We start from the raw sequence: 20,160 nt of genomic DNA, 5'->3' as shown, positions 1-20,160 counted from the left end.
GATCAGTGCTGATCCGCCCCATGGATATCCACTTGCTCAGCGGGGATCGCCGGAGCGATCTCTGCTGAGCAGGAAGATGACAAGTCTGTCTCTGCACACTGTGCAGGGATGGACCTGTCACAGCTCCGCTCTCCCCTATGGGAGATCGGCGCTGTGACGACGGACCGCAGTGTCCGTCGTCACCCGATCCGATGATGGATGGAAAAATAGATTTTTCCTCCTTCACACTTTTTCGGATCGGATGTCAGCGGACATGTCACTGCTGACATCAGACGCTCCATAGACCTCTATGGAGCATCCGTTCAGGTCCACCTGAAAAACTGACAGGCGGACCTGAACTGATCGTCCGTGTGAAAGGGGACTTAGTGTTGATGGAGAAACCTATGTCTGTATAGCTAGCGTTAGAAAGAAAAAAAAAATAAGGAGATAAACTGAACATAAATATTTATTAAAAATACAATGGTACAAGACTGATTCCAAAAGATAATTTATATCTTTATTTCAGATCATTTAAATGAAGCAGGTACTTTGACCATAGCAGGCAAAGGAAAAGGTGCACCTTGCAAGAAGTACAAAAGGCATGCTTTGATAAATTTCCCCACTCTCCCTCAATGCCCCGATTTATTGTAGGAGACCCCTAAAACACGTGTAGCTTTTGACTTTGTGAGAAAGTGGTAACTTATACAGGGCTATATACACTCCCCACCCTAGGGGCTATGGCCTGGTGACTGACAGTTGTATTTCACACATTCTCGCACATACGGTATCTCACAAAAGTGAGTACACCCCTCACATTTTTGTAAATATTTTATTCTTTTCATCTTTTCATGTGACAACACTGAAGAAATGACATTTTGCTACAGTGTAAAGTAGTGAGTGTACAGCTTGTATAACAGTGTAAATTTGCTGTCCCCTCAAAATAACTCACACAGCCATTAATGTCTAAACCACTGGCAACAAAAGTGAGTACACCCCTAAGTAAAAATGTCAGAATTGGACCCAATTATCTATTTTCACTCTCCGATGTCATGTGACTCGTTGGTGTTACAATGTTTCAGGTGTGAATGGGGAGCAAGTGTGTTAAATTTGGTGTTATTGCTCTCACTCTCTCATGCTGGTCACTGGAAGATCAACATGGAACCTCATGGCAAAGAACTCTCTGAGGATCTGAAAAAAAAAGAATTGTTGCGCTACATAAAGATGGCATAGGCTATAAGAAGATTGCCAAGACCCTGAAACTGAGCTGCAGCACAGTGGCCAGGACCATACAGCGGTTTATCAGGACAGGTTCCACTCAGAACAGGCCTCGCCATGGTCGACCAAAGAAGTGAAAATGTCCAAATTGGGCCCAAAGTGTCAATATTTTGGGTCTTGGCAATCTTATAGTCTAGGCCATCTTTATGTAGAGCAACGATTCTTTTTTTCAGATACTCAGAGAGTTCTTTGCCATGAGGTGCCATGATGAACTTTCAGTAACCAGCTAGAGCGAGTGAGAGTGATAAATGTGAGGGGTGTACTCACTTTTGTGAGATACGGTATATTAGGTTGTTTCTGGTGCTCAAGTATTTGGTAAGGTTATGCAGTGTGAAGAAGACAGGATTCTAACTTTGCCTATAAAGCAAACCTGTTTATTTTAATAATAGACGATTGGACAGACTTACTCCTTTTCACTCCTGAAATTAACTTTGCTATTTATAAAGATGATTATCGGTAGTGGCTATAACAACCGCTAGCGATAATCATAAGAGAATCTGGCAGGCTGGTTGTACCCAAGTTGATCGATCAACTTGGTACATTCAGCCTGCCCATTAGCAGTTCGAATCAGTTTGTGACACTGACCATGGAAACAAAAAAAGAAAAGCAATAAGTGTCTGAAGATAGCCAAAAAAAAACATGTCCAAGCAGAGGCTTTCCTGGACTACTTAGACGGTCTATCCATCGCTTTAGACAGCTGCTTAGCAGAGGTTCAAATCAGAACAGTAATGCTGTTCATTGGTAATGGTGATGGGGGGAGAGGTTGTTCACCTTTTAATTAGTCACAGTTTTTGAAAGAGCAACATATATCTTACCTATGACAGATTCTACTGTGTCACTGGTTGGGTAGAAGGGCAGAGCATTGGCATTCATACCAGGAGTACCACTTATGGCTGCAGGGCTGGGGGGTGTCGCAGCTAGACTAGAAGTAATACTAGAGGAAATGCTTGAGGTCAGTGGACTCCCCATTGGCATTATTCCTAATGCATCCTGTAATGATGATAACAACATGGCAAGGCTGTGTTACAGACTATGACACACAGCATATTTTATTTTAAGAACATTTTGCATGAAAAAGCCTATTAAATACACATTAACGATACAGATTATCTTAAAGAAAACCTATGCTTTGCCCACAAAAGGAAAACAACAGGTTTACTTTAGTGCCCCCTACTCCCGCAGCATATACTCACCTTCCTTAACGCTGCCATGGAAGCAAAAAAGAACTGACTGAATAGAGTGGTGGCAGAATTCAATAATAGGATTTTATATACAGCTTACCTGTAAAATCCTTTTCTTGAGAGTACATCATGGGACACAGGAGCTTTATTACATAGTGGGTTATATAGGCACCTCTGGTGATTGGACACTGGCTAACCCCAATTAAGGAGAAATCCTCCCCTATATAACCCCTCCCATATGGGAGGCACCTCAGTTTTGTAGCAAAGCAATAAGAAACCACGTAAAACCCAAGAAGGGCGGGAGCTCTGTGTCCCGTGATGTACTCTCAAGAAAAGGATTTTACAGGTAAGCTGTATATAAAAATCCTATTTTCTTGATCATATATCACGGGACACAGGAGCTTCATTACATAGTGGGATGCCCCAAAGCAATGCTCAGATTGAGGGGAGGGAGACACAGATCATAAATATAGACCGTCATGGACCAGAGGATCTAAACTTCAGCCTGCAGTACACTGCGCCCAAAGGCGGTATCCTCTTGCCCTCTGACATCCACCTGATAAAATCTGGTGAATGTGTGGACTGATGACCAAGTCGCAGCCTTACAGATCTGAGCCAGGGAGGCCTGGTGATGCACTGCCCAAGAAGCACTTACAGCCCTAGCTGAGTGTGCCTTCACTTGAAAAGGAGGACTCTTCCCCTTTACACTATAGGCCTGAAGAATAACTTGTCTAATCCATCTTGAGAGAGTGGATTTTGATGCCGCTTGGCCCTTCTTAGGGCCTTCTGGCAAAATAAATAAACAATCAGTTTTTCTTATCTGAGCAGTTGCCTGGAGATAGATACTGATTGCCCTTACCACATCCAAAGTGTGCAAAGACTCTTTTTCTGCGGACTGTGGGTCCGGAAAAAAGGATGGTAGGATTACATCTCGATTTAAATGGAATCCTGAAACCACCTTAGGTAGAAAGGACCTATTAGGAGGCATCACTACCCGGTCCTTATGAATAATTAGATAAGGTTCCTTGCTCAAGAGAGTTGCTAGCTCTGACACTCTTCTAGCCGAGGATATGGCTATCAAGAAAACCAATTTTTTAGTCAAAAGAACTAATGAAGCCTGATGCAATGGTTCAAATGGTTGTCCCTGCAATGCCGAGAGAACCAAATTCAGATCCCATGGGCATACCGGAGGTTTGACTGGCGGCCTTATCCACATAGCCCCCTGAATGAAAGCCCGCACCAGGGAATGTGATGCAAGTGGCTTCTGGAAAAATACTGACAAGGCTGACATCTGCACCTTGATAGTGCTTATGGGCAAATTTATTTCTAGGCCTGACTGGAGGAAAGCCAAGATCCTGCTAATGACATACTTTCTAGGATGCCATCCCCTGGGTTCACACCAGGAAAAATATGCCTTTCAGATTTTGTAGTAAATAAGCCTGGAGGCTGGCTTTCTGACATTGACCAGAGTAGAAAGGACTGGCTCCGAGAGTCCACGGTCTCTCAGAATGTGGGTCTAAGCAGCCAAACCGTTAAATTCAGACTGTGTAAAGCAGGATGGTAAATTGGTCCCTGCGAGAGCAGATCTGACCGGAGAGGAAGGATCCAAGGCCTGCCTACTGCCAACTTCATTATCTCTGCGTACCAAGGTCGCCTGGGCCAAGCCGGGGCTACCGATAGAACCGACTTTGTTTCCCTCTTGACTCTTCCCAGGAACCGTGACAGAAGCGGGTATGGTGGGAAGGCATAAATTTGATTGTACCGATCCCAGGGAATTGTCAGAGCATCTGACCCCTGAACAAATACATCTCTTGTCCTTGACACAAACTTGTCCAGCTTCCTGTTGAATCTGGACGCAAACAGATCTACGTCTGGAGTGCCCCATTTGTGACATATGGTCTGAAATATGTCGGGGTGTAGAGCCCATTCTCCTGGGCATAACTGTTGGTGGCTTAGAAAGTCCGCTTGCCAATTTTCCACTCCTGGAATGAAGATTGTAGAAAGGCATGGAACATGTCTCTCTGCCCAAGCAAGTATGCGATTCACCTCTCTTTGTGCAACCAGACTCCTGGTGCCACCCTGGTGATTGATATAGGCCACAGCTGTGGCATTGTCGGACTGTATTCGAACAGGGAGATCCTGTAGTCTGTAGGACCAGTTCATGAGGGCCATATAAACTGCCTGAATTTCCAGAATATTTATGGGCAGTAGCTTTTCGGGTCGCAGACCATTTCCCCTGCGTGCATACTTCTTCCAACACTGCTCCGCAGCCTGTCAGGCTGGCATCTGTAGTTACAATCTTCCATGGAAGGGGAAGAAAAGTTTTGCCTTTCAGCAGATTCTTGGTCTGTAACCACCAAACGAGACTCTTGCGTGTCCCCGGGGATAGACACATAGGAAGGTCCAAGGCCTGGGGCTTCTTGTTCCAAGTCGCAAGGATGCATCTCTGCAAAGGCCTTGAGTGAAACTGGGTGAATGGAACGGCCTCGAAGGAGGCGACCATTTTCCCTAACAGTCTCATACACAGCCGAATGGGGGAAGTCCTTCTGCCGAATTAGGCGCACCAGAGCCCCTATAGCCATGGCCTTTGGCCTTGGTAGAAACACCCTGCCCTGAGCCGTGTCGATGATCATGCCCAGATGCTCAAACCTGGTAGCAGGCTGCAGGGACGACTTTTCTAGGTTTATAATCCAACCTAGGTGTTTCAGGTGTTCTAATGTTTTGATAACACTGTGGTTCAAGAGCGCTACTGTTTGCTCTATGAGTAGCAAATCGTCTAGATAAGCTATCACGGTTATACCCTGAGCTCTTAGGTTTGCCAAGAGAGGGTCTAGAATCTTTGTGAAGACTCGAGGAGCTGTAGTGAGACCGAACAGCAGGGCCACAAATTGAAAATGGCGCTGCTCTACCACGAACCTTAGATACTTTTGGTGTGCAGGAAAAATTGGCACATGAAGATATGCATCCTTGATATTGATTGATGTCATAAACTCTCCCCCTTGCAGGGAAGAGACCACAGAGTGTATTGACTGCATTCGGAAAGACCGAATGTGCAAAAACTGGTTCAGATCCTTTAGATCCAGGATAGGTCCGACATCTCCATTTGGCTTTGGAACGGTGAAGAGATTTGAGTAAAAACCTGAACCCTGTTCTTTTGGGTCCACTTCCACTATCACCCCCTGGGATAGCAAGTGATCTAAGGCCAGAAGTAGCGGTTTTTGCTTTACTGGATCCTTGACCTTAGGAAGCGAGAAGGTGGAATCTCCTGGAACTCTAGCTTGTAGCCCAGAGTTATTGAGGAGGTTACCCACTTGTCCCGAATCTCTTCCCGCCAGGCTTCTGCAAACTGTAGGAGCCTTGCCGCCACTCGGCCGAGTGGGGGCGCCCCTTCACAAAAGAAGCTTTTGGGCTCTGCTTGGCAGGCTTTCGCCCCCAAGTCTTTTTCTGCCCCTGGGCGTGACCTTGGGCCTTTCCTCTAGAGCAGTGATGGCAAACCTTGGCACCCCAGATGTTTTGAAACTACATTTCCCATGATGCTCATGCACACTGCAGTGTAGTGGGAGGGAGGTTGGGAAGGCCATCGCCACTGCTTAGAGCTAGATGCTCCGGGAGAAAGAGAACGCCTAAATGATGGACGTTTGTTCTTTTTGATTGGTAGGAGAGTAGATTTCCGCCCTGTAATCTTTTGGACGAATTTATCCAATTCCTCCCCAAATAAGCGTTCCCCTTTAAACGGGAACACAGTCAAATATTTTTTACACGACAGCTCAGCTGCCCAATTTTTTTAGCCATAGGGCCCTTCGCATGTGTACCAACAGGAGAGACAAACGAGATGCTTGTTGGACAGAATCCAAAATCGCATCAATCATAAAACACAGAATTTGAGGAATTTCTGCATAATCCTGCTTTCTAAGTGCCTGGGAGGAGGGGATTCTCTCCTCTTCCTCTGATTCATCCGACTGCTCTTGATCCCTATCCCATCATCTAAAAGAGGAATTTCAGCAGAGGGAGGGGATCTATCCCCTTTTTCTGCTATTTTTCAGGGAAGCTGAAATAAAATTCATAATTCTCCCTTCAAAACCCTCCAATGTAGCCTTAAGGGAGTCTTCAGTGACATACGCTGAGGCTGAAATATTAGGAGAGGCTGCAAAACCTGACAGGGGCACTGACTCATCCTGAGAGGCTGGCTCCAGTCTTGCAGGGGGGGGGATGGTAATCTACAGGCATCTTTAGGACCCCTAGACCTAGGCGGTGATTTACCAGTGCCCTTGTTACCTCCCCCTGAGACCCTCTTACGAGGAGACATAGTCCTAAGCTACAAAGCAGAGGTACTAGTACAAAAGTGCAATCACTGTTGTGCTACAAGTCTCACAATAAACATATATGCTTAAACTGCACAACCTGATGCTGAGTAGGTGTCTTAGGTTTGCCTGGATCCAACCCCTTAGGATGCTTACTGCCCACAGCTCTGTGTCCTCCACATACAGCCCCCTAGCGTTCTGGGCTTTTTAAAATTGCCGCTTTGGCGCCTGCGCTGGTGTGCATGGCCTGCAACCACACCCCCCCCCCCTTCCTTTAGTATGGGAGCGCGCCCAGCGCGCGCATGACGACTGCTGGTGTCCGAGGGGGGGGAAGAGGATTACCTACAGGGCTGCGCGGGACCCCCAGACTACGTGGGACCTCTTTTTTACCTTATGGTGGCAGAGTCTGCAGCGGAAGATGTGAGCCATCCGGACTGACTTCACTGAGCGTGTGTACTGAAAGACATGTAAGTATGCATCAGGCTGCTCTTACTCCCTCTAGTGGCGGAAACCAGGTAAGACATCCAACTACTCACAGGAAGAAATCCATAATATATGATTTATATAGGATTAACTTCTCTTACCTGTCCCCGCCGCAGGAACTGCTGAAACAGACAGATTCCAGCCTTCACCCATCACGGCGGGCAGAGTTGTGCCAACCTTCAGGATTTTTTGGGTTCCTTCTCAGAGGAACCTCTTACCTGGACCTTGTAAAAGACTCTGCCAGAAACTTTCGTGCCACTATTTAAATAGAAAACCAAGTCTGATTTTCCCAGAGCCCAGTCTTTCAAAAGGAGAGGACTTACAGGCAAAACCTTGTTTCTTCGGATGACGAGGCCCGGGTACCATATCATCTTGGGAGTCAAATATCGGCCGGAGATATGGATCCGGTTATCATAGCCCTTAGACCCCTGCAGGGACCTGCATAGAGCTTTCTTCATAGCACATGTTTTACGTGACCAACTACCTTAGACACTGGCGAAAAAACTCCCATATGGGGGGATTATATAGGGAAGGAATTCTCCTTAATTGGGGTTAGCCAGTGTCCAATCACCAGAGGTACCTATATAACCCACTGTGTAATGAAGCTCCTGTGTCCCGTGATGTATGATCAAGAAAAAAGGTTAGTGTGTACTGCTGGGAAGGGACCACAAAATCAATCCTACTACTTTTCCAAGCATGGGCAAAGAACAGGTTGCTTTAAAGGAAACCCGTGTCAACAAGCAGCTACCATTACTGTCCTCCTTTGAAAGTGCTACCTTCCTGGTAGTCCTAATGATCTTATGGCTTCAGTACTTTGAGTCAATGACCTGCAGCATTCATGAGGTCACTTAATTCAGAAATTCTTTATTACAAATTCTTTAGGGTTAGTAGTATTTAAAAAAAAAAACACAGAGCAAATGTATAGTGTCTGTGTAATGTGCCCCACTGCCAATCAACCCACTGATACTTTTATCTTCAGTTTTTCCTTGCCACTCTTTTCTCCATTGAAGCTGCTATCAAAATACTTGGTGTCAGCCATTGTCAGGTGACAGCACTAGGGACTAGCGTTTCGACACTAAGCCAGGGCATTGCATTATGGGAGAAGGTCACAAGCTTCCCCATACCTAGGAGCACCAGATACTTTGCCTCAGCTCTAATGGAAGACATATTGGCAGGGGAACACTGGAGAGGCGAGTTTCAGTGGTCTAAGGGGGGCTGAGGTGCTGGGGCAAAGTGTCAATTTGACATTACCAGGAAAAGTGAAAGCCATTAGAGTAACGTATCAGCCAGGCAACTAGCATTTTAAAAACAGACCAGTGATGTTAATCTCCATATTTCCCTAAGTACAGGTTTACTTTACCCACTGACGCAAATAGATTAAGTTTGCAATATAGTTCATCAATGTGGACCTTGTTGTTTGAGTTACAGTCTACAACAGCCTTCTCAACACAGAGGCCCTTGAAATAACTTTCTATTATCAGGGACCCTCCTATAACTCATGATACATCAGTGTGATGGTTAGCGGGAAGAATGCTCCTTACACTTGTGGTCATTGAGAGGAATTCCCCCCTTACAGATAGTTAAAACGATCAATGGTTTCAATGGGAACTTAAAAGAGGTGTTCCAGCCTGGGGAAAAAAAAAATTAAAAGTCAGCAGCTACAAATACTGTAGCAGTCGACTTTAAATATATGGACACTTACCTGTCCAGGGAGCCCGCAATATTGGCACCCCAGCCGTTCTTCAGATTGGCTGTCGGGTGCTGCTGTTGCCATCTCTACTAAGGGAAACCGGCAGTGAAGCCTTTCGGCTTCACAAGTGGTTCCCCACTGCGCATGCGCGAAGCGTGCTGCTCTTTCGAACTGGCCTGATGGCGTAGGTAGGAGGAGGGGGGCCACAACATTGTCTCCGGAAGTTGGGAAGGGGGACCTGTCAAAAACAGGAGGAAGCAAATAAAGCTGAAGTTCCACTTTTGGGTGGAACTCTCCTTTGACTTAACTAGGCAGAAATTTCTCACTGCTCAAGGAACCGCTAGCAACCTCCGGAGGAACCCTGGTTAATAAACCCCGGTCTACAATTTTATATGTTGCTATTAGCACAGTGATCAGTACACAGTGCCACCTAGAGGCCAGTAAAAGATATCACAACATGTCAAAGAGCATCCTGTGATAAGGAATTCAGTGACGTACAAGAAACAACTCCATAACTTTTAATAAGAGGTTTCATTTAAAGGCTACTAAGACAGACTTACTTCCCTCTCTAAAGCTAGATGCATTCTATGTGACCCTTTTCAATGATTTTGTCATTAGCATACCATATTTGTTCACAGCCCTTACCATGGTTTTTTGTAAATAGGCTAAAAAGCAGTACTATTATAACAGGAGGTGCACAATGTGTTAATTTAATTACATCATTAATACGTATCTCTATATAATACAATCTGGTTAAGCAGTTCATTAAAAAACATTCCTGAGGCATCTTACTTATATACACATAGACTACTACAATTATTAGAAAAGAAACCCAATTTCCTGGCTTACCTGCTTTGACTGTAGAAGGGATTGATCTTGACCTCTGTGCTCCATCGGATGCGTTTTTAACTTTGCCTTGGCAAAACAAATAGTGAGAATGTGAGGCAACAGAGCTATCAGTTTAATACTGCTGAGGCACACAGTTCTAGAACAGCTACTGCACATAAATGGGCCACTGCAGGCACAATACACAACAGAAGAGGGAGTGCAGGGACAACAGACAGGGTCCCATAATGACAAAGACAGTTACCAAATATACTGACCTGGCTTTTAAAGCTCTTTAGATAATCCGTCCCCGTGGAGTCTTCCCGCTCACACCCTGGGGCTTTTTTGTAGCTGCCTGAGAGGTCACCATGAAAACCAAGGCTATCCAGGTTCTGTGGCTTCCCAAGGGATCCCGAGGGAGAGCCGCAACGATGAGTTGGGCTTCCTATGCTGGCACATAGTATCTGTCAGACAACAGCAAGGCTTTTTTAACCTGCTATTCAAAATGAGAACGATGTTACAGCAACTTATGGGAACCTGTCAAGCGCGTAAAACTGGAGTAGCCATTACTGACTTGTTGTTCAAAGTGCTGGCCAGCTCTAGGGTTGCCATTCGTATCCTTGCTTTAACGACTTAGTGAGTCAGTAACCAAGCGTCAGGATGGAGCTGTTGGACTGCATAGTTGTTTTGGGTCAGTGACCCATTAAAGAGACCCTATCATCAGACCACACATTTTAACAAAAAATCTTCCCATATGAACAGTGAACATTTGTTATCCATGTTATATACCTGTAAAAGCCTCTCTAGTGTAGACAACCAAACATTCTAAAACGGTTTCTGGACATAAGTTCAGCAGCCTCAGCTATCTAGAGAGAAGAGGGGCAGAGGAGCTTGACCAGCACAGACTATAATTGGACACTTCCAGAAAAGGACAGGGCTATGACATTTAGGAAGATGGCTGTGCTTTAAAATGATATTACACTTACCTGCTCTGTTACTGAACTGTTCGGCCTCAATCCTTCTCTTCTGGGGTCCCCCACTGGCACACTAGCTCCTCCTCTTTGTTGTGCGCCAACCTCCTATCTAGATGCACCTGTGGGCTTGCGTCCATTCTGGGCTGTGTTCGTCTATAGACACACACAGCGCGGCTTGCCCCCCCCCCCCCCCCACACAGAATTTTATTGACAGCAGTGGGAGCCAATAGCTACTGCTGCTGCCTCTGTACCTATGTGAAGAGGGAGAGAGAGCAGCACTGGCTGCAGACAGGCACAACACTGGATCAATATAGGACTCAAGAGAGTATATAGGGAGGTGAGGGGGTGATACACTTACTGAGAAACATTTTACACTAATGCAGGGAATGCATTAAGGTCAAAAATTTCACCTTTAGAAACACTTTAATTCTTTCTGTAGGAGTCAAATTTTCTAGCTAGTTCAATTGCACAGCAACATGTGAACATAGAGAATGACAGCTGGCATTATTAACTTGTTATGCAAACAGCAAGGACCATCATTATTGTCTTTGTTAAGACTGCTTTAAGAGAACCTGTCACCAACTTAAAAAAATATATTTGCTGCGTTTTCCTTTCCATAAGGATTTTTTATTCACTTGAAACACGCCTCTGCAATTGCTAGGGAATTCAACCACTCCAGCGCCTGCAAAGTGCCTGTAAAGCGCCTCTCCTGTCACTCCAGTGTGAAAGCCTGAGTGCTTTCACACTGAAGCGGTGCGCTTGCAGGACTAGAGCAGCATCTTTGGAGCGGTGCGGGAGTGGTGTATACACAGCTCCTAAACCGGCCATTTAAATCAATGGGCAGTAACGCCGAAACACCTGCAAATCGAATCGGCAGCCGCGCCATGCGGACACTTCTAAACCCCCTTGGGGGGTTAAAAATGCACCGCTAGCGGCGGCAAAGTGCCGCTTAAACATCGGTAAAGCGCCGCCAGTTTTATCGCTACTGCTGCCACCACCTCAGTGTGAAAGTGCCCTAAAGCCCCGTACACACGATCGGATTTTCTGATGGGAAATGTTGGATGTCAGGCTGTTGGCGGAAAATCCAATTGTGTATGCTCCATCGGACAATTGTTGTCGGACTTTTTGCCAACAAATGTTGGCTAGCATGTCTTCAAATTTTCCACCAACAAATGTGTGTTGTTGGATTTTCCGATTGTGTGTACACAAGTCCGTCAGACAAAGGTCCAAAGTACAAACATGCATGCTCGGAAGCAGAAGCGGTCGGTCTTGTAAACTAGCATTTGTAATGGAGAATTAACATTCGTGACGTGGCAAATTATGAAATCTGGAAATGCAGCGCACATTCTCTTCTTCTTTAATGGGATAATAATGAAGCTGCTTTGCTGGTGATACTGATGGAGTTATTGCAAACACATTTTGAAAGGCTTTTTTTTCTAGTGATATCAAGAATAATATTATTATGTTTTGTTTTTTTTTGTTTTTGTGCAAGTTACCAGAACACCATTATCCCGTAGTTTTAAGAACAAAGATACAACTACGTTAGTGTCCCTTGTCAATTTTACATTGCATTTTATAAAATGTAACAGCCTACTCTCAAACTGTCATTTGACGTAAAACACATAGCCAAGTATTATTCTCCACAATGTTTTTTTATTGTGCATTAAAAAAAGAAAACAATTAAAATTAGACATGCTATCTGCCAATAGAACTTAACCAAAAAGTGCATTCTATGCATCCAAAAACATAGAAAATATACCAAATCATTATTCAGCCCAAAAAAATAAATGTCAAAGCAATAACTCCAAGGCCAATAATAAATAACATGTTATCTCATCCGATTCCATAACATGTCTGGTTGATGAACGACCGTTCAGAAACAAACTGAAAAGCATGAACTGAAAAGTGCGAAGGCCCCTTTCACACTGGGGAGGGAGCGGTGTCGGCGGTAAAGTGGCGCCGCTCTACCAACGTTTTAGCGACGTATTTGGTCGCTAGCGGGGCGGTTTTAACCCCCGCTAGCAGCCGAATAAGGGTTATAGCCACGCTACCCCATTGATTTCAATGGGTAGGAGCAGTTTAGGAGCGGTGATTACACCTCTCCTTCACAGCTCCAAAGATGCGGCTAGAAGGACTTTTTTCACCGTCCTGCCAGGGCACCGCTCCAGGCTTTCACAGTGGAGTGAAAGGGGCTGTTCTTTTCAGGTGCTATACATGTGCTATTTTTAGCACTGTAGCGCCTGAAAAACGCCCCAGTGTGAAAGGGGCCCTAATGAAAACGGGGAAAAGAAAATCGAGAATCAGCGCTCATCAAGGGGGAACTAAGAGCGCCCGCCCTGCCATGTCTCTTAGTTCCCCCTCCTCGTCATCTCTTCATGGGGAACGTACTTCTGCGCACGCGCGGACCTCGCGCCTGCGCAGTACCTGGGGATGACGAGAGGGAGCGCACACTGACGCTCTGATTACTTCCGGGTTGGGAGTGTATAAGGCGCCGCTGTTTGAATATCATTCTCAGAGTGGCGCCTATGGTGAAAAAGACACACATGTACTTGGTTACTGTCCTGAAGGTAAGACTGCTGTTGAACTCCCCCCTTCCCCTCTTCTAAACCTTCCTTACCCCCGTTATATCAACCCCTTTTTGGCTGTACTTATGGCCTTATTTCACTTATTACCTCTTAACCTTATTCTTAGAGCAATTCTTTTGAAGTTTGCTGGGGCTCTGTACTGAAGATATGTCTGGCCATACAAAGCGTAGTGAAGTGTGATATTCCATACCTAATGTTACAGTTATCTTGGCAAAATTGGGGTAGGTTCTGTTTATCAGCTCACCCTCCTTGCCTTTAGTATTCATCACTTAATTATATGGACCATGGACCACTGGGTGCTCTGTTTGGTATGATAGACTTCACTTATCTACTCTTAGCTATTTTCTAACATCTTAATCTTTGGATATTAAACATCTCTGTCCATGGGCTACATAAAAAAATCTTTCTGTTAAGCTACCTTAAATGGACCATCTCATTATTTTTAACTTTATTTCCACTCGTAGTGTAAAGTGTGTCTTTCCACATATTTCACCCCCTGTGCCCGCCCCCAGGGGGGGGCACCCAAATTTTGGGTGTCTCGAAGTTGGTCGCTCCTGTGTTGAAGGGTATAAAAAGTCCCCGGGTGAGTCAGACTCCTTTATCAATATTATTTCTGGTTGTACCATATTTAGGTGTTTATTGTCATACATTTTCAGATTATTGTATTAAAATTGTACTTATTGAAATATTATATAATTTCTTTGTATACATTAGACTTGTAGGTGACGTTTCCTGAGGAAGCGGCGGTTTCAGTGCCGCGAAACCAGACGAACCATACGTCAACTCTACATTTGTGTAAAAAAAAAAAAAACTTTTTATTGGGGGCTTTTCAACCACCCTTTGTACAACACTGTCCTAATGGATTGATTATATTGTTGTTTGTCTTGATCTATGTTTATATGTTTCTTTTTTACTACCTTTGTGTAGTTATTTATAATAAAACGTTATTAAATTTTAATTCTAATTCTTACTTTTTGAATATTATCTGATACCGCAATAGTCCCTACTGTTCCCACTAAATTTTAGGAAATTTTCCTACAGACTCTTTCCTATTCTGTGAGCTTTATGCTCTTTTTTGTTTCATAGTTCGCCACTATGTTTGTAATTGTTGGCCAACATTTGTGTGACTGTGTGTATGCAGGACAAGTTTGGGCCAACACCCTTCAGCCAAAATTCCATGGTTTTGTTGTTGGAAAGTCTGACTGTGTGTACGAGGCATAAGAGTTATCCCTCATTCCTACCATGCCAAAGCCTTTTCCTCTTCTAGCAGTATATATTTACTGTCTGTGCTGGCCTACTTCCTTTGTCCTACCCCTACGCCCATACCAAAACCTATGTGTTGCTGTCAAGGGAGGAGCAGAAAAGCTAATGCTATAGTGTCTGTTGACTGACAGCTGTGAGTCTGCTGGGGCTACTGTCATCGCATCCAAGATGTCTAAACAAGGGGGACATTTACAGGTAAATAACAATGATGAAATACGTTAACGCACATATAATCAATTGTAAAATTGTTAAAAGCAATGGTCTGCCAACAGTAAGAAACCCTCATTAAGGAGGAACTTAATTCAATCTCCTGCCTCCAACCCCTTCCTACCAGCTGTGCTGCTTTCTCTGAATAAAAACATACTCAACTTGCCCAGTAGATCTATCATTTTGTACTGCAGCCATTTGCCATCTGGGTGTTACAGCTTGTGTCCCCTGCTGCCATCTTGGTACTTAACAGCCAGCTTCCTCTACTGGGTTCAGGCAGCCTGAGCCCCAATAAAGTATCTGCTTTGCTCCTGGCCGTTTTGTAACCTCCTGGGATAAGTGATGGGGATATTCCAGGATGCAGTGGGAGCAGGACACACCATTCTGGCCTAGGCCAAGGCTGCTAGAGAATAACTTAACATAATAAATAAACCCACTACACGGGTATCATTATTGAGGAAGTGGAGGCGGAGGCAGACAGTGTAATCAATCTTCATAGTAAAGTTCCCGTTTAAGGCCCCCTAATCCTCTTGTACTTTTGTAAATGTCCTATCTCCCTTTACTTTGTAAAATGGTGCTCAAAATGTTGCCACTATATAACGCTATATATTTTATATTATATATATATAAAACTACTCTATGACCAACAATAAAAAAAAGTAGATAAGTAGAATACAATAAAGACTTGACTTTCTTAAGTATAGCCTCATCACAGATTACACAATTTCACACTGTAAGGAATAAATACAGTCCTACTTACTGCCGCTGGTGTTGGACTGGTGGGAAGGTGGCTCATTTTACCCCATACCTGCCAAGATAGAAGAATTATAATTAAAATTACAAACTCTATCCACTATGAGGAAGCATAGGGTCATCTATAAAACAAACCCAAGTGAAATGCGCTCCAGAACAGCATATTAAAAGAGGTGCTGGGAACCTTTAGACTTGCAACTGTAGTCAGATGAAAGAAAAACTGCAACCAAGCTCAGCAGATATGGTCAGACGGCTCCTCTCGACACCCAACAGTAACTCAAACCATAAAAATACAGAAAAGCGCCAGACCAAAATCATATAACAGTTCAAGATTTTAATTGTTGATAAAAAAAAAAAAAAAAAAAAGTCATTAAAAAAACAGCCAATGCATTTCGGGGGCAACACCACTCACCTTTCATCAGGGCTCAGCACAGGATAAAACTTGGATGGAATCAGGGAAACCAGTGTCTTCACAGATCTATACTAAGACCAGTATGAAATTCCCTCATGAAGGAACAACCTGAAAGCAATTGCTGCCCAGCAATTGCTACCCAGCAGCTGCTGTCGGGTTATTTCTCCACGAAGAAAGTTCATTACTTGTTCTAATATAGATCTGTGAAGTCACTGGTTTCCTGATGAAGGGGGAGTGATGTCCCAAAACGAGGTGGATATTCTTATCAACAAATAAAATCATCTTGGACTCTTTTATTCAATTTTGGTCTGATGCTTCTCTCTATATTTTTATAGTTTGAATTACAAATGAAATGCATGCCAATTTACACATTGTGGGTTTTTTTTTCAGTGTGAATGCTATACACCAATAATGACCTAATATTTTAGCCAGGCAAGGTAAATTAAACACAAAAAATGTCCCTTTTAAGGCTTAGTTCACACCGATGCGAATTGGATGCTGGTTTACTCGCATCCAATTTGCATGGTAGGAGATTGTGACCAGCTCGCTAAGAAGCCGGTTCACACATCTCCGCTGCTGCTCCAGTGCGAATTTGCAGAGGGGTCCTTTGAGTCTTTTGGTCTGTTTCAGATCCAAATTCAGCCCAAAACTTTGGGCTGAAATCAGGCCTGAAATTGTGAACGGGAATGCACCGGGCCCCTGCTGTGAGCCACATGCATCAATAGTGTGAACCCAGCCTTAAGCTCATCCCTGGGAAAGAAAAATTCCTCTCTTGCAGTGGGGCTGCTTCTGCACTACAAGGTTAAATGCTTGTTGAGGCCTAGGGAACCGCTAAAAGAACTTGTAATTATCAGATCCTCTGCTTTCCAAAAAGCTGCTGCTCTCCTCTACTTCCCCATGCTGCAGCAGTGGACTGTCTCTCGGTGAGCTCATGTCCAATGAAAGGATATGGCTCGGATTTGGTTTTGATGAGGGCATCTGACCATCAGAGCATTGGAGAGAAGAGCCTGTGGGGACAGGTCTTACTGCCTGGAGGGAGCTTTTAAGAACAGAAGATCAGGTAAGGAAAAGGGGATTTTTTGACTTAGCTATAACATTTCTTTCTTGGAATACATCACATGACACAGGAGAGTTCATTCTTGGGCTATTGGGTTATGCTCCAAATTCAAGTGATTGGACTTTGGCAAATAGCAAAGCTTGACACTACTACTAGCTAACCCCCCCCCCCCCCCCCCCCCCACTCCCCACCACACACACACAAACAGACTTTCAACATTACTTCAGTTTCTTAAGCAAACAAAATTTGGTAAATCCAGGAGAGGAACTTGGGTCCTTTGATGTACTCCAAGAAAGGGATTTTACAGGTCAGTAAAAGTTTCCTTAATCGCATATCACAGGATACAGGAAAATGTATTCTTAAGATTACTGGGACATCCAAAAGCAATCCCATGAAAGGGGGCAACAGCAAAAAATGGCTGACAGGCCAAACAGAAACAGTTTTCTTAATAGAGCAAGAAGAGGTATAACCGGGACTGAGGCCAGTGCCCACCGAGACCTGCACATCAATGTGGTATAACTTATTGAATGTATGGGCAGAAGAGCAGGTGGCTGCCTTACAGATCAGGAAAACCCGATGTTGAAAAGCCCACAAAGCACCAAAACTACTGGCCTTTTACAGGAAAGAGCAGAACCCTACCTTTCAGGTCATATGCCTGAGTGATGATTTGTCAACTCCACCTAGCAATTGTGGCTCGAGAGGCACCTTTTCTTTCTTGGAGCCTTCAAGCAACACAATCAAGGTGTTAGATTGATGAATTGAGGTTATGGCTGCAAGGTAGACTCGCACAGCCCTAACCACATTTAGGCAGTGTAGAGCATTCTCCTTAGGATATTTTGGGGCTGGGCAAAAAGAAAGCAACTCAATGTCCTGATTTAAATGAAACACTAAGACCACCTTAGGCAGGCAGGAGTTTGGTGGTCTCAAAACAACCATGTCAGGGCCATGTCCAGGATATTCCAGGCAGTGCAATGGCTTCAGGGTGGACTTCTTGAGATTGAGGACCCAGCTGAAGTCCTTCAGCCCATCTCTGGGTTGCTTCCGAAGGAGCAGATCATCCAGATACCTACAGTGGTGTGAAAAAGTGTTTGCCCCCTTCCTCATTTCCTGTTCCTTTGCATGTTTGTCACACTTAAGTGTTTCAGAACATCAAACTAATTTAAACAATAGTCAAGTACAACACAAGTAAACACAAAATGCAATTTGTAAATGAAGGTGTTTATTATTAAAGGTGAAAAAAAATCCAAACCATCATGGCCCTGTGTGAAAAAGTGATTGCCCCCCTTATTAAAACATACTATAACTGTGGTTGTCCACACCTGAGTTCAATTTCTCTAGCCACACCCAGGCCTGATTATTGCCACACCTGTTCACAATCAAGGCATCACTTAAATAGGAGCTGCTTGACACAGTAAGGTCCACCAGAAGATCCTTAAAAGCTACACATCATGCATGAGACCCAAAGAAATTCAGGAACAATTGAGAAAGAAAGTAATTGAGATCTATCAGTCTGGAAAGGGTTATAAAGCCATTTCCAAAGCTTTGGGAATCCAGCGAACCACAGTGAGAGCCATTATCCACAAATGGCGAAGACATGGAACAGTGGCGAACCTTCCCAGGAGTGGCCGGCCGCCCAAAATTACCCCAAGAGCGCAGCGACGACTCATCCAAGAGGTCACAAAAGACCCCACAACAACGTCCAAGGAACTGCAGGCCTCACTTGCCTCAGTTAAGGTCAGCGTTCATGCCTCCACCATCAGGAAAAGACTGGGCAAAAATGGCCTGCATGGCAGAGTTCCAAGGAGAAAACCACTGCTGAGCAAAAAGAACATCAAAGCTCGTCTCAATTTCTCCACAACACATCTTGATGATCCCCAAGACTTTTGGGACAACATTCTGTGGACCGATGAGACAAAAGTGGAACTCTTTGGAAGGTGTGTGTCCAAGTATATCTGGCGTAGAAGGAACACTGCATTTCATAAAAAGAACATTATACCAACCGTAAAATATGGTGGTGGTAGTGTGATGGTCTAGGGCTGTTTTGCTGCTTCAGGACCTGGAAGACTTGCCATGATAAAAGGAACTATGAATTCTGCTGTCTACCAAGAGATCCTGAAGGAGAATGTCCGACCATCTGTTCGTGTACTCAAGCTGAAACGAACTTGGGTTCTGCAGCAGGACAATGATCCTAAACACACCAGCAAGTCCACCACCGAATGGCTGAAGAAAAACAAAATGAAGACTTTGGAGTGGCCTAGCCAAAGTCCTGACCTGAATCCTATTGAGATGTTGTGGTATGACCTTAAAAAGGCCGTTCATGCTCGAAAACCCTCTAATGTAACTGAATTAGGACAATTCTGCAAAGATGAGTGGGCCAAAATTCCTCCAGGACGCTGTAAAAGCCTCATTGCACGTTATCGCAAACGCTTGGTTGCAGTTGTTGCTGCTAAGAGTGGCCCAACCAGTTATTAGGTTTAGGGGGCAATCACTTTTTCACACAGGGCCATGATGGTTTGGATTTTTTTTCACCTTTAATAATAAACACCTTAATTTACAAATTGCATTTTGTGTTTACTTGTGTTGTCCTTGACTATTGTTTAAATTGGTTTGATGTTCCGAAACACTTAAGTGTGACAAACATGCAAAGGAACAGGAAATGAGGAAGGGGGCAAACACTTTTTCACACCACTGTAGCTCAGAATAGGAATCCTCCTGGCTTGCAGAAAAGCCAAAATGGGGGCTAGCACCTTAGTGAATACTCACAGTGCCATGGTTAGGCTAAAAGGCAGAACCACAAACTGAAAATGTTGTGTTTTGCCACTGCAAAGAACAGGTAGTACTGATGACAATGAAGTAGAGGTAGGCATCCTTGATGTTCACCGAGGCCAGGAAATCCCCTGGATGGATAGAAACAACCACTGACTGTACAGATTCCATCCCAAACTTCATACAGGTAAGAATTTGTTCAAACACTTCAGGACCTGAAGTAGCCCCTGTTTGCTGCTCTGGTCCAGTTGTGCTCTTAGGGGGTCATTTCCCCTGTTCCAGAACCAGAAAGGTTTCACAGTTACTATTCCAACTTGTCCATGGTGCCCAAGCCTAATGGCGATGTGAGAGCACAACTGAACCAGAGCGGCAAACAGGGGCTACCTTTTTGTTGGGTAAAGTAGGCACA

At 44.4% G+C, this 20,160-nt stretch overlaps 1 protein-coding gene across 2 annotated transcripts in view; it reads right to left on the bottom strand.

Annotated features, from left to right (window-relative positions):
- Nucleotides 1-20,160, bottom strand: part of UNK (unk zinc finger) — a 106,760-nt gene that overhangs the window by 25,862 nt on the left and 60,738 nt on the right. For both annotated transcript variants that reach the window (XM_077459684.1, XM_077459686.1), the window contains 4 exons: nt 15,524-15,571; nt 10,013-10,198; nt 9,759-9,824; nt 2,070-2,244 (listed from right to left, as the gene is read on the bottom strand). In XM_077459684.1, coding sequence (XP_077315810.1) covers nt 2,070-2,244; nt 9,759-9,824; nt 10,013-10,198; nt 15,524-15,571 — 475 coding nt within the window. The remainder of the gene's footprint in view (nt 1-2,069; nt 2,245-9,758; nt 9,825-10,012; nt 10,199-15,523; nt 15,572-20,160) is intronic.

Source organism: Lithobates pipiens, unplaced genomic scaffold, assembly GCF_037356315.1.
Source record: "Lithobates pipiens isolate NorthernLeopardFrog02 unplaced genomic scaffold, aLitPip1_a1.2 Scaffold_28, whole genome shotgun sequence".
Taxonomy (NCBI): Eukaryota; Metazoa; Chordata; class Amphibia; order Anura; family Ranidae; genus Lithobates; species Lithobates pipiens.
The sequence above is the reverse complement of the archived record's forward strand: the minus strand, read 5'-3'. Positions and strand labels throughout refer to the sequence as shown.